General features: G+C 44.6%; 1 protein-coding gene across 3 annotated transcripts in view; it reads right to left on the bottom strand.

The window, feature by feature from the left end:
- The window catches only part of LOC147125166 (ubiquitin-like protein 3), a 67406-nt gene that overhangs the window by 27070 nt on the left and 14477 nt on the right, over nt 1-25859 (bottom strand). For 2 of the 3 annotated variants that reach the window (XM_085998499.1, XM_085998508.1), the window contains exon 2: nt 11812-11993. The exons of the other annotated variant lie outside the window; for it this stretch is intronic. In XM_085998499.1, the coding sequence (XP_085854625.1) occupies nt 11812-11916 (105 nt within the window). In that variant the 5' untranslated portion in view covers nt 11917-11993. The remainder of the gene's footprint in view (nt 1-11811; nt 11994-25859) is intronic. 3 annotated transcript variants of the gene reach the window in all.

The following is a 25859-nucleotide window of genomic DNA, read 5'->3' as shown; positions in this document are numbered from 1 at the left end:
GATAAATCCCCTGGACCTGATGGCCTACCTCCTAGGGTCTTGAGAGAAGTGGCGGTAGGGATTGCGGATGCATTGGTGATCATTTTCCAGAACTCCCTGGGCTCAGGAAAGGTCCCGGCAGATTGGAAAACTGCTAATGTAACATCCTTATTTAAGAAGGGAAGTAGACAAAAAGCTGGAAACTATAGACCAGTTAGCCTAACATCTGTGGTTGGCAAAATGTTGGAGTCCATTATTAAGGAAACAGTAACAGAGCATTTGGATAAACATAATTTAATAGGACAGAGTCAGCATGGTTTTATGAAGGGGAAGTCATGTTTGACAAATTTGCTCGAATTCTTTGAGGATGTAACATACAGGGTGGATAAAGGGGAACCAGTGGATGTAGTGTATTTGGACTTCCAAAAGGCATTTGACAAGGTTCCACACAAAAGGTTACTGATCAAGATAAGAAATCACAGGATTGGGGGTAATATACTGGCATGGGTGGAAGATTGGCTATCTAACAGAAAACAAAGAGTTGGGATAAATGGTTCGTTCTCGGGCTGGCAATCAGTAACTAGTGGTGTTCCGCAGGGGTCAGTGCTGGGACCCCAACTCTTTACAATCTATATTAACGATTTGGAGGAAGGGACCGAGTGCAACATATCCAAGTCTGCCGACGATACAAAGATGGGAGGGAAAGCAGTGAGTGAGGAGGACATAAAAAACCTGCAAAAGGACATAGACAGGCTAAGTGAGTGGGCAGAGATTTGGCAGATGCAATATAATTTTGGAAAGTGTGAGGTTATGCACTTTGGCAGAAAAAATCAAAGAGCAAGTTATTATCTAAATGGAGAGAAACTGCAAAGTGCTACAGTACAAAGGGATCTGGGGGTTCTGGTGCATGAAACACAAAAAGTTAGTATGCAGCTGCAGCAGGTGATCAGGAAGGCCAATGAAATCTTGGCTTTTATTGCAAGGGGGATGGAGTATAAAAACAGGGAAGTCTTGCTGCAGTTATACAGGGTATTGGTGAGGCCACACCTGGAATACTGCGTGCAGTTTTGGTTTCCATATTTAAGAAAAGATATACAGGTAGACTACCCTTTATCCGGACTTCCGAAAACCGAAACCCTCTAAAAACCGAAGGTTTTTTCGTTCAGCGTAAGTCGTGCGTACGAACGAAAAAATCTTCGGTTTTTAGAGGGTTCCGGTTTCGGAAGTTCGGATAAAGGGTAAGTCGTGCGCACGACCCCCCGCCGACCCCCCCGGCCCCGACAACCGCCGACCCCCCCGCGGACCCCGCCGGCCCCGACAACCGCCGACCCCGCCCCCCCCGCGGACCCCGCTGGCCCCGACAACCGCCGACCCCCCCGCGGGCCCCGACAACCGCCGACCCCGCCAGCCCCGACAACCGCCGACCCCCCCGGCCCCGCCAACCGCCGACCCCCCCGCGGACCCCGCCGGCCCCGCCAACCCCCCCGCGGACCCCGCCGGCCCCGCCAACCGCGCCAACCGCCGACCCCCCCGGCCCCGACCTTACGCTGAGCGTCAGCGTAAGTCGTGCGCACGACCCCCCGCCGACCCCCGCCGACCCACCTTCCGAAATCCGAAATTCTCCTTTATCCGAAACTCGGCTGGTCCCGAGGTTTTCGGATAAAGGATAGTCTACCTGTACTTGCTCTCGAGGCGGTTCAGAGAAGGTTCACTCGGTTGATTCCGGAGATGAGGGGGTTGACGTATGAGGAAAGGTTGAGTAGGTTGGGACTCTACTCATTGGAGTGCAGAAGAATGAGAGGAGATCTTATCGAAACATATAAGATTGTGAGGGGGCTTGATCGGGTAGATGCGGTGAGGATGTTTCCACTGATGGGCGAGACTAGAACTAGGGGGCATAATCTAAGAATAAGGGGCTGCCCTTTCAAAACTGAGATGAGGAGAAACTTCTTCACTCAGAGGGTAGTAAATCTATGGAATTTGCTACCCCAGAGAGCTGTGGAAGCTGCAACATTAAATAAATTTAAAATGGAGATAGACATTTTCCTAGCAGATAAGGGAATTAGGGGTTACGGGGAGAGGGCAGGGAAGTGGACGTGAGTCTAGGTTCAGATCAGCCATGATCCTATTGAATGGCGGAGCAGGCCCATATGGCCTACTCCTGCTCCTATTTCTTATGTTCTTATGTGGCCCTGCAGAGGTTTCATGCAGTGTCCAGTTTGAGGCCTTCCACAACCAGTGGGCACCACAGGGCATTAATGATCATTGATGAGGAAAACATGATTTAGGTTTATTTGTTATGTTATACATTTTTTAGTTTGTTTGGACCATCTGCAGTAGTGTTGTATTAGTGGTGCCTTCCTCCTGAAGGAGGCATGTAACGCTGTCTTTGTCATGGTGGCATCGAATACGCAGTAGGATCACCCTATTGTTCCTAATCAAGTAATCGATTGTTAACTCTCATATCTCCAAGGTCATCTCTCTGGTACCTCTTTTCAACACTGAAAAGCCCTAGTTTAACCAGTCTTTCCTTAGAATGGAGTTCTTTGACATTAGGGATCAGTGTCAAGGTTCTCTGTACTGCCTCCAGCACTACAGTTTGATCACAACTTCCTATGATTTGTACTCTACCATTTTGGCTCAATATTCTATTGCCTTTGTTGATTGCTGTTCTGTATTGATAATAGGTGAAGACTCCCAAGTCTCTTACAACTTCCAAGACTGGCAATTCCCTGTGTCAGAATTTTTTTGGATCATGTCAAACTTGCTTAGACACAAGAAAAGTCAGACATGAACAACCGAACTGCAATGCAGAAAAGCTGCAGGATATGGTCCAGCAATATCAGAATTGACAAATTAATCTGATGTTTAATCGGACAGTTTCCTTTAGGATCATAAAATAAATCTGATAAGTTACAGCCAATTTATGTATTTTAATTTCAAGTTTCCAGCATTCAATTTTCTTTCCAATGATTGCAGTTTCAGTATTATGCCACCAGAGGCCCTTAGTAGGCAAGAGTTCTCCCTCGTGACAGAAGACTGGACCTGCAATATATGAACATAGACTGCAAGTTCGAATAGAGATACTTGCTGTAGGTTCTGATCCCTCAGTCCCAATAAAAGTCAGCACTGTAGCTCAGACCAACTAAAATTGCCACAAAATTAGTACTTGACAACGGGTCAAACAGTTTGTGTGTAAATTCTGCAGGCCATTTTGGCAAGGCGGCAGCTGGTCAGTTCATTAAACAAATGCAGCTCGTCTATACAATAGTACATAGCATATTAGGCCACTGGAGACATTCTCTGGTTACACAGTGTCAATTTAGAATGGGACCCAAATAAGTGGCCAAATACACCATATTCCTTCACCCCCAATTTTCTACCTATCTTTTCTGAAGACAGTCAATCTGGGGTATGGTTCCATTGGTACCTCAGCCAAGTGTAGGCATCAACAATGATGTCAGGCTATTCTGACTATAGCATTGTCACAGCTAAGCCCAAGCCTGTCCCAAGTATGTCCATATGCATGGATTTCTAACACGGATCACTAGAATACAACCAGAGGTTGATAAATTTTGGGGAATTAAGGGATATGGGGATAGTGCAGGAAGGTGGAATTGAGGTAGATGATCAGCCATGATCTTATTGAATGGCGGAACAGGCTCGAAGGGTCAAATGGCCTACTCCAGCTCCTATTTCTTATGTCATTATAAAAGATGTAATAGCAGAGCACTTGGAAAACAGTGACAGGATCGGACAAAGTCAACATGGATTTACAAAAGGTAAATCGTGCTTGACTAATCTACTGGAACTTGAGAATGTAACTGGTAGATTAGATAAGGGAGAACCAGTGGATGTGGTGTATTTGGACTTTCAGAAGGCTTTCGATAAGGTCCCGCATAAGAGATTAGCCTGCAAAGTTAAAGCACATGGGATTGGGGGTAAGGTACTGACTTGGATAGAGAACTGGCTGGCAGACAGGAAGCAAAGAGTTGGAATAAACAGGTCTTTTTCCAAGTGGCAGGCAGTGACTAGTGGGGTACTGCAGGGATCGGTCCTAGGACCCCAGCTATTCACAATATATATTAATGATCTAGATGAGGGAACTAGATGTAATATTTCCAAGCTTGCAGACGACACAAAGCTGGGTGGGCATGTGTGCTATGAGGAGGATGCAGAGAAACTCCAGTATGATTTGGGCAGGTTGGGTGATTGGGCAGATGCATGGCAGAAACAGGAAGGCAGATTATTTACTGAACGGCAACAGATTGGGAGAATGGGAGGTGCAACGAGACCTGGGTATCCTTGTGCACCAGTCGCTGAATGTAAGCATGCAGGTGCAGCAGGCAGTTAAGGCGGCAAATGGTATGTTGGCCTTCATAGCGAGAGGATTAGAGTACAGGAGCAAGGATATCTTGCTGCAGTTGTACAAGGCCTTGGTGAGACTACACCTTGACTATTGTGGGCAGTTTTAGTTGCCTTATCTGAGGAAGGATGTTCTTGCCATGGAGGGAGTGCAGCGAAGATTCACCAGATTGATACCTGGGATGGCAGGAATGACGTACGAGGAGAGATTGGGTCGATTGGGCTTATATTCGCTGGAGTTTAGAAGAATGAGAGGGGATCTCATTGAAACTTATAAAATTCTAACAGGACTACACAGACTAGATGCAGGAAGGTTGTTCCCGACGGCAGGGGAGTCCAGAACCAGGGGTCACAGTCTAAGGATAAGCCATTTAGGACAGAGATGAGGAGGAACTTCTTCACCCAGAGAGTGGTGAACCTGTGAAATTCTCTACCACAGAAGGCAGTTGAGGCCAATTCATTAAATATATTCAAGAAGGAGTTAGATATATTTCTTAAGGCTAAAGGGATCAAGGGATATGGGGAGAAAGCAGGGACAGGGTACTGAATTTGGATGATCAGCCATGATCTCATTAAATGGCGGAGCAGGCTTGAGGGGCCGAATGGCCTGCTCCTATCTTCTATGTTTCTATGTTTCTTAGAAGAGGGAACCCAGGCTGGGTTTTCCCTCACTCACCCAGGGCCACCTTGTCTCAATTTCTGCATTAGTTAAGATAAGACAACTCAGTACAGACCAAGGATCTTACCTAGGACTAGAGAGACAAGGAGAGGAAGTAAACTATGCACAGCATCTGGACATTTTATACTCAATGTTCCTTGTGCTTAAAGTCAATTGTTTCTCAACCTTTTGAGGGGGGTCATTTCTATTCCCTTCCCCTACTTAGTTTTACAGCACAACATGCTCGGACTGTTCAGAATCCTTTCCTTATTTTCTTTTCTATGCAGAGTCCCCAAAGAATATAGGGATATTTTCTTCATGCCACAAGGATTTGAAAGTCACATCAAGAAACTGGCTTTTATCTTGAATACCTATATCCATTTACAGTGATTTAAATAACTCCAGATGAATTTATCAAAGTATGGTTTTCTGAAATTCTATTTATTTTTTCTTTCAAGCCTCATCAAGGTAGTCTGAAATCAGATTACATTGTTAAATTAAAAAGGGGTCATGAACGATACCACAAAGTGGGGAGACATGGCAGTGTGTCTGCAAATCTTATGCACTACTGCACTTCTAATCCCAGCTACACGTCAAGGCCTTGGAGAGGCTGCAGAGGAGATTTACTAGAATGGTACCACGGACGATGGACTGCAATTATGTGGAGAGACTGGAGAAACTGCGGCTGTTCTCCTTAGAGTAAGGGGAGATTTAATACAGGCATTCAAAATCAGGATAGATTTGATAGAGCAAATAACGAGACACTGTTTCCACCGACAGAAGGATCGGTAACTAGAGGACACTGGTTTAAGATAATTGGCAAAAGTGCCAGGAAGCAAGAGGAGGAAACTTTTTTTCTAAATAAAAGCAAGTTATAATGATCTGGAATGCACTGCCTGAAAGGGTGGTGGAAGCAGATTAAATATAACTTTCAAAAGGGAACTGGATAAATACTTGAAGGGGAGTAAATCGCAGGGCTATGGGGAACGAGCAGGGGAATGGGACTAATTGGATAGCTCTTTCAAAGAGTCAGCACAGATGGGCCGAATGGCCTCCTTTCATGCTGTATGATTCCAAGATTACCATGGGGAGGTGCAAGAGGCCAGAACTTCCCCACAAAAGGGAAAGAATGGAAATAACATTGGAAGCAGCCTCACACCTTCACCATGCTAATGATCCTTGTGGAAACCAGTTTCAGATTAACATTAACTGAAATCGGGTTGCTCGCATGAACAAATGATGCAAAGAACCGTACAAGTTTATAGCACAGTAGGAGGCCATTTGGCCCATCATGTCTGTATTGGCTCTTTACCAGAGCAATTCAAAGCGGATTCCACAGCCCTGATTGCTCCTTAGAATCAAAGAAAGGAGAGAAAAAAAAAAGTGAAGTGAGAATATACAAAAGGGACATCATATTTTTTTTTTTTAAGGAAACAAAGGCCATGATTTTCTCAGCAGTGTCGGGAGAGCTAGTTTCCAGGTTCTAGTCACGATCCTGGCTGCAGCCACTCTGTCAAAGGGATTTTCCCTTGATTGGTCTTGTGGGCTTTCCGGCCAATTAACAGGAAGCAGGTCTGATGACGTCATTTGATGAAGCGTCGTCAGCCGGTTTCCTTAAAGGGACCATGGCCACATTGAGTTTGACAGTTGTTCTGTTAGTGTTTGACAGCATCGAGGTGCTGCAAACACTGCAGAAAGGTGGATTCTTGCACCCAGGCTCTCCACGCAGGGTGGAAGAGACCGCCCCAAGACGCAGCCTGGTTGCACATTGCACAGGAGGGCAAAAGCAGGGATGTAGTCAGGGGTCCCTGGCTACAGTGGCGCCAAGCTTTCAATGATCTCAGTGGATCACGAAACGTTACTGTAAAGCCACATTCAAACTCACCCACTCATCGCATCCCCATCTCACTAGCCACCCCTCACACTTGCCCTACTGCAACCATACCAACTAACAATGCACAAGGGTAGGCACTCGAGAGGTTTAGCCAATGTCCATGTGAAGTTTCCGGTCAGGTGTTGTCATACATAGTGAAATCCATATTTCCAACACGCCCCTTATTGGACAGATCTGTGTGCACCTTGAAACGTGTCTTACTGAGTTCCAGTGAATGTTGAGACATAACCACCCCCACCCCACTATAGTGATGAGTGTGCACGGAATGGCTTGGACATTAAAGGGATGCTTCACGGTGCTGGTGTGGGATGGTGTCAACCTGGCACATCATGTGCCAGCCAGGGTTTACAGCGTCAAGTGAAATAAATCTGGCCATGGTGATGCCATCGCTGGCCTCCTGGGCAGCAATGTTGTCAGGGGCTGATGCCCTGTGATGGCGGAGAAGGTTGGTGATGAGGTTGGTGCGGTTGGTGTGCCTGGTGATGTTGGTGTTGGGGCTGATCGTGGAAGGATTCAGAGGACCCGGGTCTGGTTTTTTCCAAGGGCACCAATGTTGCTACAGTAGATGGCAGCTGCAGGTGAGATGACAGAAGCGATCTGTCAATGGAGAGAGAGGTTGTTCCAATGAGGTGGCACTGGACATACAGTTGCCTCTAAACACTTGGAAGCTAAGGAATCTCTATGTATTACAAATGAAGTAACCAAAAGTTTCTGTGCACTGATACTGACCATCTGCAAGATGGCATCCTTTACACCACTTCTGCGGCTGTCAGTTTTATGAGAAACATCAGAGCAGACTCAAAACACGTCAGGGTGAGCTGGCATGTTCCCCGAGCAGTGGGGGAGATCGTAAATTTGGAAGGAAGCCTCAAAATACCATTAATTTGGCTCTTAACAAGCCATTTAATAAGCTTAAATTGTCTCCCCCGCCGCTTGGTGTCGGGTCAGTTCTCCTGGGAGACTCGTGTGGAGGTGGGTTGACAGCGGGTTTCCTACCCGCCGTCAATCTTTGCTATTTTGACAACCGACCCGCCTCCAAACCCGCCCTCTGAGCGCCAGCAAAATTCCAGCCAAAGAGTCAGGTTTAATCCCAATGGTTCAATCAGCAAGTGCACCATCATCCAGTGTGGTACATAGTCTGAAGGTCCCAGGTGCAATCCCCCATTTACACTGAACTAGTGATCTCAGCTTGGGGGGGGGGGGTGCAGCTATATACACACACAATTGGGCTCAATGTCTCCGGTAAGACAAAAAGAATCAGGGTTCCTGTTCTTCATCATATTCAGTGCCTCCTTCTAGAAAATGTCTTTTGATACCTGGCTCAGCTGTAATGCTACCTACATGTGAATGCCATTACCCAGGCAAAAACAAGAATGGTTACTTGGCCAAGGTATTAGAGGGTTGCTGACATTCATGGAATAGGCAGCGCCTTAGAGAGAGGAAAAAAAAATTGGTGCAACAAGTATGGTCTACCACAAGGTTTTGTACCAGGGTATTGTAGTTGGGAGACCGGTACAAATATAGACCCTTTTCTCCTTGGCCTTTCTCCTTTCAAATCCCCAAAAGGTTTCTGTAAGGTCAAAGACAAATTATTTCATTAGCTCAATTTAACACTGTGCTCAGATTACTTCACATAGCCCTGTGCCCTAGGAGAGGGTTAGAAGTTATTTATAAAATTATGTCCCCAACCACTGGACTGTACCCTGTGCTGAAGCATCTCCTAATAGATGCCTACACAAGATAATAGGCCTCAAATTCCCAAGACACACTCAGGCTGGTAAGCCACAGACACACAAGCAAATAGCACATGCCATTTTCTGTGTACCCCTGTAATGACCCAGGAGGAAAAAAAAAGACTAGCATTTATATAGCACCTTTCATGACCACCAGACATCCCAAACGCTTTGCAGCCAATTAAGTACTTTTTGAAATGTAGTCACTGTTGTAATGTAATGGAGAGCTTGGAGTTCTAGGTGACTGCATCACTGACATCAATCCTGGTTAATACAAATGCCACGTAAAAAGAGTGAACTGTGATAATTTATTTCTCATTGTTTAAAATGTAATCCTTGGTTTAAAAATCCAATTCCACAACATAAAAAAGGAATTGACCCCAGCGCTCCAGAGCACAGCAAGATGAAGATATTAAACTGCATTGTCAACTCCAATAATCATACAATTCCTATACAAGGCGATTGAAAATTGTATTGAACTCCATGCAGGCATTTTGAAACACAATACTGAAACCCTAACTCTCATATTTCTCTATAGAAGCATACGTAATCAACTCTAATTAATTGGCCTCTGCGTTCTAGTTGTTCTCCTCCTCTCCTGACTATTGCTGGGGTATGTTCTGGGTGCCAGCAGCCTCTGGTACTTTGCTGAAGTGATAATTCTTCATATATGAACCTAGTCAATTAGTTTTTGTAAACTATTCCCTAATTAAGGACATCACATCAGATGCGCGATGCTGTTGAACAAAATATGTATCTGGGCAGAAAAATGGCAGATGAAATTGAATGCAGATGAGTGTAATTAAACTGGAGGACAAAAAGAATTGTGTTGAAACTGCCACGGATAAAGTTGAAAGAGATCTACGACTTGAGGTTCAATGTGTCCAACCATGTCAAGCAGAATGTTGAATTAAATTGCTAAAACAGTGGAATACAAGTCAGAGGAGATAGCTATTGCACTGCACCTTGAGTACTGTGCCCAGTTTCAATCACCGAGAAACAAGGGAGACATTCCAAGTACCAGAGGCAGTGTAGAGAAGAGCCACAAGGCTGATCTCAAGTGTAAAAAGTCTACATTGCAAGAGATGACCAGAGAAATGGGAGCTTTTCTGCCAGCTAAGGTGGCACCAGAGGGGTGACCTTACAGGTATACAAAGTAGTGGAGTATGAAAATTCAGATTACTTTAAATTAAATTGCAAGTTTAAATGAACAAAAAGGTAAATTTAAGATCAGCAGCAGGAAGTTCTTCAGAGCGGTGAACACTTGGAATGGACTCCTAGATAGAGTAGTGGAGGCATAAAAACCCTGGATTTGCTTAAGAAAAAAAAAAGTGAAGGGACCATTGACAGATGGAGGTTAACCTGATTCAATTCAAATGTAAACATCTTCCATAGTTGACTGGAAGCCTTCCGGCGTTTAATACAGTTGATTAAATTTGCTTCGTCCTACTCATTTTTGGAAGTTATTTCTCAGCCTGTCTGGTTTAAATTGGAGAATCTACCCGAGAGAGAAAAAACACAACTATTTGTTTTTTTCTAATTACTAGTTTAAAATTTAGTGCGTCATGGCAACTGTTCTAATTTTTTTTTAATTTTTTTTTAATAAAAACAGCAGTTACAGTCTAATGAAGTATGATTCTTCTGCCTTCTAAAGTCAAGGCAGATCACAAGGGCACATGATAAACCAGTGAGCGGAAATAAAGCAAAGGGGGTGCTCCATTCAATCCCTCAACACACCACAAATTTACTAAGATACCTGTACATCTAGAAAATAAAAGTACTTCCTGGGACATGCAGTGCGAGGGCTCACCTATGTAATTTGTCAGAGTTGCCGAACACCAAGAAATAGAGTAGAGAGTCCTTTAGTCCTACGCTCATTATTCCAAGTTAAATAGCTTGCTTACTTCAACATTATTTCCTTAGTTTATAGACCAATATCAAGTTTTCAGTTTTATTTTCTCCAGTGAAAGCAAGTTTAGTTGCTTGAGATTTTCTTCATAACTTAGTCCCCCAAGGTCTGGAATCATCCCAGTCACCTTCACTAAACCCTTATTAATGAATCAATGTAGCAGTCACAACACTTCAAAAGTAACTCATTGGCTGTGAAGCAATTTGGGACATCTTGAGATGATAAGGCACTATATAAATGCAAGTCCTTCTTTCTATGTAGGGTAACCAAAACTGTACGCTATACAGTGAGGAGTTGGATGTCATTAGATTAAAATAGAAATCTAAGAATTTCACCATCAGCACCACTCAAATTGTAAAAACAGTGTCACCCAGTTCCTCTCAGTTGCTTTATTTATGATTAGTGTTTGAGATAAAATAAAAGTATTATTAAGGGGGAGGATGGGAAAGCAGAGGAAGGAAAATGCAAGAGAAAAGATTAAAAAGCTACAGAGCCAAGCAACTGACTGGTGCCACTGACTACAGACAAAAGCAAAATAGCTGGGAACAATAGGTTCAAGCAAAGTCAGAGCCTATATCACTGGCCCTTGCAGTACCATCTGTTACAGCCAGACAAGGGACACTCTCACAGACTGGAACACAATTACACATTATTCGTGAAAAATTTCAGCACCAGTAAATGGAGAAACACAGCTAGCATTTTAATTAGGGACAGTGTCAACCCCCTCCTTCCATCACTCCCTTTCACACACACTCCTAGCACATGACAAACTAAGATTTAAAGCGGCAGTGGGTTAGAATATGGTCTTTTTCAGCTCATGCCCTGGTCCAAATCCAGCCTTGGCTGATGGTATGAAAGTCTCATTACAGCCAGCACAGAAGGAGCATGCAATGTCTCAGCTGAAGATAGCTTGGACATTCTCAATCCAATTACTGATGGACCGAGTCCAAGGCACAACACTCCCTTCAGTTTGGCAATCTCACTTAGAACCCATAAAGACAGCTGATGTTAATTTTTAATTGCTTTATAAATCAATCATTCTGGTCCAGCAAGGCAAATATTGGTGCTTTAAATGGAGGGGGTGGGGGAGGGTCAGTTATATTTTGGAAGAGCAAAATAGAAGAATTGAAAACCTAGTAGAGGTTCAGGATACAAGGGACAACCTGACCACCTGTTGAATCAGGGGGATTAAAGCTCATCTTGATGGGAAGCCTAGCACTTTCAATGTCTCCCCCACAACTTTAAAATTTAATAAATGAAAAGCATTTTTTACCCAGAAGCTGGCATCTTTAATTTTCTCCAATTCAGATGATCTACTTGCACCCACTGGTGGCTTACTGAGATGATTATGTAGGTTGTACAAACAGTCCATATGCATCCTAGCGTGACTTGGTTTACAGGATACATGGTTAACTAGCCTGCTGACACACCAACTTCATTTGAATACTGCTCCATCTGCGAAAAACAGCAAATGTCAGTGAGCAGCAGTGGAACTGTACACTACCGAGAGAGAAAAGAAAGTGAGCCCCCCAGTCCTATTTTAGTCACCTATATGGGCAATACAAGGGGTAAATACATTAAGTAATCTGAATTGCTCCTGAACAGGACTGATTTGCATTCTTCACAGAAAATGGGACAAAAATCAGATTACATTCCCCAAAGCATCAATAAAATGCCTGAAACCTTAAAATTGCGTAATAAACTTAGGCATTCAAACTAATGGGCCCATTTATAAACTGATTGAATTCCAGAATTAATCCCCAGAACAATAGTAAATATTCCACAGTAGGTCAAATTCAGTCTTTTTCAGGCATCATAAAACAGCAGCCCTGCTCATGAATCAGATGAAATAGTCCCCCTTGCATCACCATAGCAACAACATTTCCAGAGAGAGAAAATGATGGGTGAACTCATCTCCCGATCATAGAAGACATCTTCTTTACATCACACGCATAATTTTAATGTAGTGTAGAATCTCTGTTGCAGCTGCAATAGAAGACCAATGGGGAAAAAAGGCAAATGTGTTAAAATTGGAACGCACCAGAATAAGTGATAGCGAGACTGTAGCTTCTCACTGGCATATTTGGATTACCCAATAAAATCCCCAATGTGTACAAATAAGACCTGTAATCTTACAATTTAAAAAATTAGATATTTGTGGAAAAAGTGCTGTTCATGAAGCCCTGAATTCTCCTTGTAATCTGATCCAAAGCTAAATATCAGAGCTGCACAGATAATCTACTGGACACAGCACAGAGAGAAGAGCTGGGGTGAGAAGATCTCACTTTTGCAATGTTGAAACCACGCTTTTCCCCTTCCCAGTTACCCTTGAAGTCTATTTTGTTGGTTAATTCTGTAACCAGAAGCTGCCAGAAACTGGGTACAAGTATGGCGTACTTTTGTTAATTCACCAATCTATTTCTCATTATACTATATACGGGCACCAATTGCCGTTTGCGGAAGGACTTTGTGGAAGCCCAGTCTCAAAACCGCTCAAGGACACCTGGTCTCAACTACAAGCGAGAGGACCGAGTTTCTAGAACTTCAGCACTTTTCTTTTGAGACACACACGAAGTTGAAATGTAGTGTTGTAAACTAGCCAATCTATGGTCTTCCTCCCTCCTGCTTCTGATAATTTTACTTTGCAAGATGATTTGCAGCTGTTTTCTGAGGCAGTCAGAATGTTAGCAATCAGGCAATTGAGAGATTAGAAATGCAGAGATCGTGTACCATTTCCAGTGCATACCTGAATGGTTTAAAAAAAAAAAGTACCATTGTTCACTTTCCAGCACGCTGTCTGTGTATTTTGGGTAGGTCAGGTTTCAGTTCATAGGGAGTGATGGTTTAACAATGGAAGTGAACTTTTACATGTTCAATCCTGCTCTGCACCACTTCAGCTAATCTCTGCTGTATTAGCAGCAGCAGGGGAGTGATACAATTGGCCTCAAAGCCCCTGGGTTACAGAGTGGAAAATCAATTTAGTGTCTCATCCAGCCCTCATAGAATCATCTAGCACAGAAGGCCATTTGGACCATCGTGCCTGTACCAGCTCTTTGAAAGAGCTATCCAATTAGTCCCACTCCGCTGCTCTTTCCCCATAGCCTTTCAAGTATGTATCAAATCCCCATTAGTACAGAAAATAAAGGCTAATGGAATGCTGACCTTTATATCTAGAGGACTAGATTATAAGGGGGGGGGGGTAGAAGTTATGCTGCAGCTATACAAAACCCTGGTTAGATCACACCTAGAGTACAGGGAGCAGTTCTGGGCACCACACCTGAAGAAGGATAGATTGGCCTTGGAGGGAGTGCAGTGTAGATTTACCAGAATGATACCCGGACTTCAAGGGTTAAGTTACGAGGAGAGATTACACAAATTAGGGTTGTATTTCCTAAAATTTAGGTTAAGGGGTGATCTGATCGAAGTTTAAGATATTAGGGGGAACAGATAGGGTCAATAGAGAGAAATTACTTCTGCTGGTTGGGGATTCTAGGACTAGGGAGCATAGTCTAAAAATTAGAGCCAGACCTTTCAGGAGTGAAATTAGGGAACACTTCTATACACAAAGGGTGGTAGACGTTTGGAACTCTCTGCCGCAAACGGCAACTGATGCTTGATCAATTGCTAATTTTAAAGTGGAGATTGATAGCTTTTTGTTAACCAAAGGTATTAAGGGATATGGTCCAAAGGCGGGTGTATGGAGTTAGGTCGTAGATCAGCCATGATCGCATTGAGTGTTGGAACAGGCTCAAGGGGCTGAATGGCCTACTCCTGTTCCTATGCTTATAGGAGTATAATAAAGCTGAATCTTGGATTTTATTTCAGGATGTGCAAGGGCAGATAGAAGACTCATTGTCCTAATTCGTCTAAAAAGACTGAGGAAAGGGGATCCACCATAATCTATCATCTTGGTGTCTTCGTCAATAATGTGATGACAACATTGTAAGGGATGTTCCAAGAATGTGTTCTGGGTATTTTTAAATGAATTGCAGCACTCAGTTTCATGAACTCACCTGGGGATCTATTGCACGCTGCTCACCATCTTAAACAACAGGTTATTATGGTGTGTGTTATAAGGGAAGTATTATGGCGTTCAGATCCCCTTATAAGCTTTGATTTGAAGATACAAAGTATGTCTGTCTGAATTGCAGGCATCCACCAGGAAGGAATCAACCTCAGTGTGGACGCAATACTGCAGGGCCTCGCAGAAAAGTATCAAAGGATGCTTTGGTCTTTCTTCAACTGACAGGAACGTTGCAATGCAGATTAAGCTTGTGGCATTCAAGGTACATCCAAATAGTTTGCCTTCATGGTTCACAACTCCTCGGCATGCAATGGAAAGACTGGATGCTCAGTCATTGAGTATATTTAAGATAGATAGATTGATAGGGATCAGGTGGGAAAATGAAGTTGAGGTTGAAGATCAGCCATAATCTTACTGAATGGCAGAGCAGGCTTGATAGGCTGTATGGCTTACTCCTGCTCCTATTTCTTATGGCTACCTTTGACCATGTGAGAACTGAAGGACTTGTGGTAAAAAGGAGAAATGGATATGCAGAAGGAACGCTTCGATTTACACCCATCAGTCACAGAGCAGGATGGAGGGGGAAGCCAGCCTCACAGGTGATACATCTCTTTGCTGAAGCCTCTCACGTGGGGATTTGGGTTTAATCAGGGTGGTGAGAAGCAAGTCTGGTAAGCAACTTTGCTAGAACATCAAGGTAGCCGACATGTCAGAAGCTACCTCCAGTATTCCTTTCACCTTGCTCAAGCTGATGCAGGTTTCACATTTCAAACGACAGTTACTGGAAAGTGTTATGTCCCGGGTTTGATAGCTACAATTGAGTTGCAAAGAAACAACCAACGGATGCTCGGCACCTCCAAATGGTGGAACATGGTGTTCGTCCATGCTGTTGTTAGGAGGATGTTGGCAATGCACTTACACATTTTACAGCAAGTTGAGCTGCGCAACATACCATACGTGAAGAGTTCATGGCACCTGCTGTTCAACTAGCATGGACTGACACCCGCACTAGTCAGCTGTCTAACCAACTAAGGATCCTCCTGGTTGGGGGGGGGGGAGGAAAGAAGTGTAAGCAAGGCCTCTTTCAGGTCAAGTTGGCTCCAAGATGATATGCTTGGCAAGGAAGACTGGAACTGATTCAACCCTCTATTGCAGACTCAGTACTCCAATAACAACCAGGCAGATCTGCAATACACTAGATCACTGGGGCCTGAAGGGATGTAATGGAGGCTGGGATTTTTCCCATTCTTTTTCCAATAGCCCTGAAAGCCAATGCCCTGTTGGTAGGGCAATACCAGCAGGACAGGAAGCTTACTATTGCTTTGTGCTGTATCAAAGCACTCTACAAATAGGGTGTGTCACTACAGGACAGAGTAGTGACTCATCCTGCGAATGAATAATAAAAAGGCAAATGTTAAACTGTCAATTTTGGAAAGAGTGAGGACATTAAAGAGAAGCCTGTCTGATCAATGACATCATCGGGATTAGATCCATAAATCAATTGGGAGTTTACTTTTAATATTAAAACTGCAAGCAGCCCTGCACCTCTACAGCTCAGTTACTATTCGATTATTCTTGCTGGAGGTACACATATGCTCAGTTTGGCTGCGATGCTCTGCACGCCCTGGAATTCTTTCTAAATGCTCCGCCTTGTTACATCTCTTCACACCTTCAAAAGTCTTTTCACAACCTACCTCTAACCTCATCTTCATTTCCTACCTCAGCTGTTCCCCCACTTCCTACCTGGCATCTGATCCCACCTTTTTGTGAAACCTCTTAGAACATTTCATTATATTAAAAGCACTATATTAAGTGCAAGCTTTTCTAACTGTTGAACTGTCATTTAGACACGGTGTTACAGGGTTTCTAGCAACCATAGCAGACAAAGATTCAGTGAAAGAAAGGGAAAGAGAAAACTAGCTTGAAAATAATAGTTTGATTGGAATTTTGTTTTAGTGAGATCAGTAGTTGTCTGATCAAGCATATGGTCTTGGTGACTAGCAAAGTCTGGTGTTGACATAGAAACCATGGACTGTATCAAGAGCATTCTTCATTGTGTTCATTCAAGCTGGGTATGGGACAATCATGCAAAGTCAGGTGATAAAAAGCCTCTGATACTGACTTGGACAATGTTTATACCAAATCATTGCCTATCTGAACCAGAACCAACAGATAAAGTAATACAACTATGAATGGAGCATTACCATTATATTTTTGCACAAGAAACCACCACAGATACTGCTGCTCCCATGCCATCTAAATTGAAACACTGATGATCCAGCCACAAAGTGTAAAGATTTGTATAAATAGGAGAGTAGTTAAAACAAAAGATGGATCTAACTATTAGGGACAAGTAGAAAGAGAGTTTAGACAGAATCATCACAAAGATTGCCATCAAACACAAAGGAAAGCCTAAAGACAATTTAAAAATGTTTCAGCACTATAGTCAAGGTCAATGGCAGCTGACAGCAAACTAGATAACTAATGGGATTGATTTGTGGCTGTTAGGTGAACCTAAGGAGATTGAAGGAAAGGATCCAATATCTTTCTTACAGAATACTTCCACATTTGTCATCAGATCTTTCAGAACAGGCAAACGTGAACTCAAGAGGGATTATGAAGCTTTATAATCTGGAGTGCAGCCAAACAAGAAACTCTCATCCATCTTTTGGGGCTATTTTATCATTGACCTCCCCAGGTCATGAAGATTTTTATGCCTTTGTTCATGACACTTCAATAACAGCAAAGTCATCTTTTAAAATTTACTGCACTTTCAAGATGAAATGCAGATGATGGCAGTGCTTCAAAAAAGCAAAGTGCATTTTGTTACGTCCGTGTATAATCAGACACAGACTGCGGAGAACGGTACAAACGGTGTTTACTCAACGTGGCTCAGACTGCAACTGAACTGTACAGATTACTACTCAACATTATATACATGTGTGGTCACTGCCGGTACTACAGTATACAGGAGCTGTAAAAAGTAGTTCTCCCCTTAAAAAAGGTACATACATTACAATTCCTCCCCTTTTAGATTAACAGTACCATAACACTCATTTAACAATTAAATATCAAACTAATTACAATTAACACTTTTAACATGCAACATTAGCTGAAAATAGTCTCTTTATAAATTCAATCTTTGGGGAGGCTTCCTGGTCCTTTCTGGATAGCGCCTTGCCCGAGTGTCTTGCTCTTGGTGCGGAGGCGATTCTGGCCCAGTCGTCGGTTGGTTCATCAGCTTCCGATGCTACTGTTTCTGGGTAGATGCTACCTGTACGTCGGGTTCATCACCAGGTACGTATGGGCGAGGCATGGGGTTGACTTGTTCCTGTGACTCTAGGATCGGGTCAGCATGGCGTCTCACAATGCTCTCCCCAACGTCCACTGTGTACATTAGTGGGCCCTGCCGTGTGCATATCGTTCCTGGCTGCCATTTTTCTGTTCGGTAGTCACGGGCCAAGACTGGTTGCCCTACATTGAAGCTCCTTGTTGGCTTCTCATGGATGTGCTGGAATTGCTTACTCTCAACATCTCTTCGTACGTTTGGTCTGAGCAAATCCAGGCGAGATCTTAACCTTCGGTTAAAGAACATCATGGCTGGGGCCTGGTTGGTGACTGCATGTGTCGCATTCCGGTAGGCGAACAGGAAATTGTCCACCTTGTGCTGCAGCGGAATGTTGTCATTGTACATAGCCTTTATTGCCTTCTTAAAGGTTTGTACGAACCTCTCAGCCAATCCATTTGTGGCTGGATGATACGGGGCGGATGTGTAATGCCTTGCCCCATTCTTTTTCAAGAACCTCCGGAACTCTTCGGACACAAACTGTGGTCCGTTGTCGGAGCAAATCTGTTCTGGCAAGCCATTCCTGGCAAATATGGTCCGTAGGACTGCAATAGTTTTCTCCGTGGTGGTGGAGGACATTTTGATGACCTCAGGCCATTTCGAGTGCGCATCCACGGCTATTAAAAAGGCTATTAAAAACATTGAGTCCATGAATAGACCAGCAAAATCAATATGCACCCGTTGCCATGGAGATGAGGGCCACTCCCATGGGTGTAGAGGGGCCTGTGGTGGTGCATTTTGGACTTTCTGGCATCCTGAGCAGCTCTTGGTCAGGTCCTCGATTTGTTTATCGATTCCCAGCCACCACACAAGCCCTGGCTAGGCTTTTCATTTTTACCCCTCCCAGATGACCCTCATGAAGCTCATTGAGCACTCTATCCCTTAACTTGGGTGGAATTACCACTCGGGATCCACACATCAAGGTCCCCCGGCACACTGACAGCTGTTCTCTCCTTGTCGAGAATGCTGGCAACAGTGAGTCGCCATGTGCTGGCCATCCCTTCACCGCCAAATCATATACCAGAGACAGTGTCGGGTCATTTCGGGTTTCCTTTTCGATACAAGCGTTAGTTACCGGTAGGTATTCAACTATAGTCGAATGGAATATTTCGACAGGATCCACTGCTGGTGCTTCCTCCGCAGCAGGCAGTGGCAGGCGTGATAGCCCATCAGCATTTCCATGCTGTTTTGTGCCCTTATATTCAATCTCATAGTGGTGCGCCCCTAGAAAAAGTGACCATCTTTGTAGTCGTTGCGCAGTCATCACCGGAACATAGAAGATAGGAGCAGGAGTAGGCCATTTGGCCCTTTGAGCCTGCTCTGCCATTCAATGAGATCATGGCTGATCATCCAAATTCAGTACCCTGTCCCTGCCTTCTCCCCATATCCCTTGATCCCTTTAGCCTTAAGAAATATATCCAACTCCTTTTTGAATATATTTAATGAACTGGCCTCCACCACCCTCTGTGGCAGAGAATTCCACAGGTTCACCACTCTCTGGGTGAAGAAATTCCTCCTCATTTCAGTCCTAAATGGCTTACCCCTTATCCTTAGACTATGACCCCTGGTTCTGGACTCCCCGGCCATCAGAAACATCCTTTCTGCATCTAGTCTGTCCAGACCGGACAGAATTTTATAGGTTTCGATGAGATCCCCTCTCAATCTTCTAAACTCCAGTGAGTATAAGCCCAATCGACACAATCTCTCCTCGTACGTCATTCCTGCCATCCCAGGTATCAGCCTGGTGAATCTTCGCTGCACTCCCTCCATGGCAAGAACGTCCTTCCTCAGGTAAGGTGGCCAAAACTGCACACAATACTCAAGGTGTGGTCTCACCAAGGCCCTGTACAACTGCAGCAAGACATCCTTGTTCTTGTACTCGAACCCTCTTGCTACGAAGGCCAACATACCATTTGCCTTCTTAACCGCCTGCTGCACCTGCATGCTTACCTTCAGCGACTGGTGCACAAGAACACCCAGGTCTCTTTGCACTTCCCCTTCTCCCAATCTATTGCTATTCAAATAATAATCTGCCTTCCTGTTTTTGCCACCAAAGTGGATAACCACATTATAGTGCATTTGCCATGTTTCTGCCCAATCACCCAACCTGTCCAAATCGTACTGGAGTTTCATGACATCCTCCTCACAGCATACCCTCCCACTCAGCTTTGTGTCGTCTGCAAATTTGGAGATATTACATCCAATTCCCTCGTCCAGATCATTAATATATATTGTGAACAGCTGGGGTCCTAGGACCGATCCTTGCGGTACCCCACTAGTCACTGCCTGCCACTCAGAAAACGATCCGTTTATTCCAACTCTTTGCTTTCTGTCCGCCAACCAGTTCTCTATCCAAGTCAATACCTTGCCCCCAATCCCATGTGCCTTAATTTTGCACACTAATCTCTTATGCGGGACCTTATCGAAAGCCTTCTGAAAGTCCAAATACACCACATCCACTGGTTCTCCCTTATCTATTTTACCAGTTACATCCTCAAAAAATTCCAGTAGATTAGTCAAGCATGATTTACCTTTTGTAAATCCATGTTGACTTTGTCCGATCCTGTCACTGCTTTCCAAGTGCTCTGCTATTACATCTTTTATAATGGACTCTAGCATTTTCCCCACTACCGATGTCAGGCTTACCAGTCTATAATTCCCTGCTTTTTCTTTGCCACCTTTTTTGAATAGTGGGGTAACATTAGCTACCCTCCAATCCATGGGTGCTGTTCCAGAGTCTATCGAGTTCTGGAAGATGACCAGCAATGCATCTACTATTTCTAGGGCCACTTTCTTAAGTACCCTGGGATGTAGATTATCAGGCCCTGGGGATTTATCGGCCTTCAGTCCCATCAATTTTCCTAACATCATTTCCCTACAAATACTGATTTCTTTCAGTTCCACCCTTTCATCAGGCCCTATGTTCCCCGGCATCTCTGGGAGGTTATTTGTGTCCTCCTTTGTGAAGACAGAACCAAAGTATGAATTTAGTTGGTCTTCCATTTCTTTGTTCCCCATTATAAATTCCCCTGATTCTGACTGCAAGGGACCTACGCTTGACTTCACCAATCTTTTTCTCTTCACATATCTATAAAAGCTTTTACAGTCAGTTTTTATGTTCCCTGATAGCTTACTCTCATATTCTATTTTCCCTTTCTTAATTAATCCCTTTGTCCTCCTTTGTTGAATCCTAACCTGCTCCCAATCCTCAGGATTATTGCTTTTTCTGGCCAATTTATATGTCGTCTCCTTGGATCTTATGCTATCCCTAATTTCCCTTGTTAGCCACGGTTGAGTCACCTTTTTTGTTTTATTTTTATGCCAAACTGGGATGAACAAATTCTGTAGCTCATCCATTCGGTCTTTGAATGTTTGCCATTGCCTATCCACCGTCAACCCTTTGAGTGACAGTCCCCAATCAATCCTACCCAACTCGCTCCTCAGACCATCGTAGTTTCCTTTATTTAAATTGAGGACCCTAGTCTCCGAGTCAACTACTTCATTCTCCATCTTAATGAAGAATTCGATCATATTATGATCGCTCCGACCCAAGGGGCCTCGTACAAGATTGCTAATTAATCCTTTGTCGTTACATAATACCCAGTCTAAGATGGCCTGACCTCTGGTTGGTTCCTCGACATATTGGTCCAGGAAACCATCCCGTAAACACTCCAGGAATTCCTCCTCCACAGTATTGTTACTAATTTGGTTGGCCCAATCTATATGTAGATTAAAGTCACCCATGATGACTGCTGTGCCCTTATTGCACGCTTCTTTAATTTCCCTTTTCATACCATCCCCAACCTCCGCCTTACTGTTGAGGTCTATATACCACTCCCACTTATGGTTTTTTCCCCCCTTAGTATTTCTCAATTCTACCCATACAGATTCCACATCATCAGAGCCAATATCCTTCATTACAATTGTATTAATCCCTTCTTTAACCAGTAATGCCCTTCTTCGGATTAAAAATGGAGACAAGAGGCTGGTGATCAGTCAGCAAGGTGAATTTCTGCCCGTGCAGATAGTGATTGAACTATTTCACTCCCCACACTAGGCTGAGGGCCTCCCTGTCAATCTGGGCGTAGTTACGCTCGGCTGAGGTTAGTGATCGTGACGCAAAGGCTATTGGCCTCTCTGAGCCGTCCGAGAATTTGTGCGACAGCACCGCTCCAATGCCGTAGGGTGACGCATCACATGCCAACCGAATTGGTAATGCTGGGTTGTAATGGGCCAATACCTCTTTCGATGTGATTAGTGTTTTGCTCTTCTGGAAAGCTCGTCTACATTCGTCACTCCACTTCCATGGCACCCCAGTTTGCAGTAGGGTGTTCAGTGGGTGTAGTATTGTAGACACATTTGGCAAGAACTTATGGTAGTAGTTTACCAGCCCGAGGAACGACCTCAGTTGTGACACATTTTCCGGTGCTGGAGCCTTGACTACTGCCTCAATCTTCTCTGGGGACTTATGTAACCCCTCTTTATCGATAACGTGGCCACAATACGAGATGTTTTCTAAAAAACTCGCATTTGGGGCGGTTAGCTCGGAGCCCATATTCCTGCAATCTAGTGAGCACCTGCTCCAGGTTGGCAAGGTGATCACTGTCATTTTCGCCTGTGACCAGGATGTCGTCCAAATAACACTGGGTCCCTGGGATCCCTTGCAGGACTTGTTCCTTTAGTATCGTTACTATGTCTTCAAAACTCTTTTCCATTGGCTTCGTTGGGGTTACTAGATTTCGCAATAACCCATACGTCTTTGCACCCATTAAATTCAACAATACCAACGCTTTCTTGTCATCTGACACCTCATTTGCCTTGCAGTACACCTCTATTCGTTCGACATATGTAGTCCAATCTTCGACTTCATTGTCAAATGCGGTGATACTGCCACTCTTCGGCATTTTGGGTGTGGTTTAAAATGGCGTCCCCCAATGGCTTAAAATGGCGTCTCCCGCACTTTCCTTCCTCCCCCGCTGCTGCCGGTTCTCGTGGCAATGGCGGCGCCCTGTAGGTTTCGCGCGCTTCTCCTGCGCTGCTGCCAACGCCGCTCTCGGCGGTCCTCGTGGCAATGACGGCGCCGTGCGGGTTTCTGCGCATCTCTCTCTCTCCGACGCTGCTCGGCCCCTGAACAACAGCTGCGCCCTGTGCGCTCTGCCCTCTCTCTCTCCCCCGTCGACGCTGCTCGGCCCTTTGCTGTGCCGCTCGGTCGGGCTCTAGCCCGCCGCTGTCCAGGAAGGGTCTGCGCACTACCTGTTGCCAGCCCGTTTCGCTGGACCACCTCGACTGGAAAGCCAAGCCTGGCTCTCGACAGCCTCCTCCGCAATTCTCGAGTCTCTGCTGGATGACTGGGCGGTTGCCCGTGGTCGACGCCCGAGTCTCTGGCCTTGACCTCCAATCCACTGATCTCCAGGAACGAATCCCCGGGAGGTGATGCAGAGGTGCAGGTAGGTTCGAACCTGCCTCGTCGCCAATGTTACGTCCGTGTATAATCAGACACAGACTGCGGAGAACGGTACAAACGGTGTTTACTCAACGTGGCTCAGACTGCAACTGAGCTGTACAGATTACTACTCAACGTTATATACAGGTGTGGTCACTGCCGGTACTACAGTATACATGAGCTGTAAAAAGTAGTTCTCCCCCTTAAAAGGTACATACATTACACATTTCTTAAACTGCTGCTTTATACAGCATTAGACTTGCCTTCAAAAGTTACAAAGTCACCATGAAGAGGTCCCAGAGATATAGGGATCAGGCACTTTACTATTCCCATGTCAAGTTTCATACAGACCTTTGGAAAAACCCACCCTATCAAAACAGATAGAAGACAACCCTTGCAACAGGACTAGCCAAACAAAGGCAGTGCAACAGCAATGTATTACGTACTCCCCACACAGTTCTATGCAGAAATCTTCTTGTCTGGGCTTTACAAAATCTACAATATACACCCATGTACATACTGTAAGAGATTAGGACATTTTCAAAACTCCCCTTACATTGGCAGCCAAATGATTTTCCATAAGATGTAAAGTGACTTGTCAGCTGTTGGTTTTCAAGCCCAACTCACGAATGAACATAGAAAATGGTGTAATGGAGGAGAAAATGAAAAATATGCCAGAAGAAATACCCTATAATTAAAAACAAGAGCCATCAGCACATATTCAGCTCTCAACTCACGACGTCCAAAATACCCAATCATATTCCCACGGCCTACTTGCAAACAGGAAGATAAAGAAATACAGGCAGACAGCTAGAGAAATAAACTCCCAATGATCCTAGGCACATAACCCAAGGCAGGGAATGCCAGAGTATGGGACCTGATGGCCGATAGCATAGCAACCAATGGCAGGGCGAAAGGGGTGGGGGAATCCATAAAAGGCCAGAGGAATGAAGAGTTCGGGGAGGTGAGAAGTGTGTCGTTGTGGGGCAGGAGGGGGTTTCAGAGATAGGGAGAGGTGAAGCCATGGAGGAGTTTCAAGACAACGATGAGAATTTTAAGTTTGAGACATTGGGGAAACAGGAGCAAATGTAGGTCAGGAAAGACAGGGACAATGGGTGAGCAGGAGTTGTTGTGGGATAATTTAGGAGGTGGAATAGTTTAGGATGAGCTGAAAGATTATGGAAAGTGAAGGATGGGAGGGCAGCCAGGAGAGCATTGGAATAATTGAGTCTGGAGGTAATAAAGGCTTGCATGAGGGTTTCAGCAGCGGACGATGTTACGGAGAGTAGCATACAAGTGGAGGAAGAGAAGGGCACCAAGGATGAAACCTTAAGGGAACTCCCGAGGCGATGGCAGAGGTAGGAAAACAAGCCATTGGTAGAGATGCTCCAGCTACAATCAGATAGGTAAGAGTGAAACTATGTGAAGGGGAAGGATGGTCTGGTCAAATGCGTCAACAGCAGCAGAGAGGTCAATGAGGGATAATACACCAAGGTCACAGTGGCTATCAGGTGAAAAAAGGATCGCGCTCAGTAGTTATGCCCTCACAGTTAAACTGCCCATTGATGTGCACTGTCTGGACACGTGAAGAATGCTCACTAGGTACTGTAGAAGGGTCGCTGGCTGCTGGCACGCACATACAATGGCAGGAGAGTCACAGCGAAGTTCAGTTGTATCCTCAGAGCCAGCCATACATTTGCACTTCCAGCAGGGGTCAAGGGATCCATCAGGAGTGGGAGCTCTGCATGGTTTACTCCTCCCAATCCAGGGGACCGAGGCAAACTGTAACAGCTGGGTTCAGCAAACTCAGCACAGACCAGGAATCTACCAGCTAACATGGCTCAGCTTCTTACTGGGTAACTCTGCTGAGCCATCGGGGAGCCTCAAAGCCATTTGTAATAATGCCCCAAAGTTCTAACCTGATCAGCAGCTCCAGAATGCTGGCAGAAAACATGTGGCAGCCAAGTCAAAGACTACTCAACAGGAAGTGACAGAAGCCATCTCTGTAAACACAGAATCACATCGTTTCCCTCCTCCCCCACCCAACTTCCTGAAATTTCAACAACCAGAAAGAAACATACTTTTCTAGCTCATTATCCAGAGAAGATTTATCAGCCACTAGTGAGATCACAATCAGAATCAAGTAATACAGGTCTTTACAGGAGTAATAGAACCCTAATGGCCAAAACCCATACTCACTGCCATTATAGAGAAACCCAGTGTAATGACTCTCCTATTACAGTATACAAAAAAAAGACCAAATACTGTCCCATTTACAGCATTCATGATCAAGGCAGAAAAAACACTCAGTTCATTAAAAATGGTACACCCTCCAAAGTCATTCAAGCTCGCATTCAGACTGCTACCAGTAGGGGCTGAAAAACACTAAGTCAGTGGAAACAGGCCACGAGCATCCCTACAGCAGCAATTCTATCTACTGTAACCACTGCAGTGTCACACCATATGCACACCAAGATACTGGACCACAAGATTAATTACAGATCAGGA

This window comes from Somniosus microcephalus, chromosome 1 (assembly GCF_052327205.1).
Source record: "Somniosus microcephalus isolate GS21.2 chromosome 1, FLI_Smic_1.0, whole genome shotgun sequence".
Lineage (NCBI taxonomy): Eukaryota > Metazoa > Chordata > Chondrichthyes > Squaliformes > Somniosidae > Somniosus > Somniosus microcephalus.
This window is presented reverse-complemented; position numbering and strand designations above follow the sequence as displayed.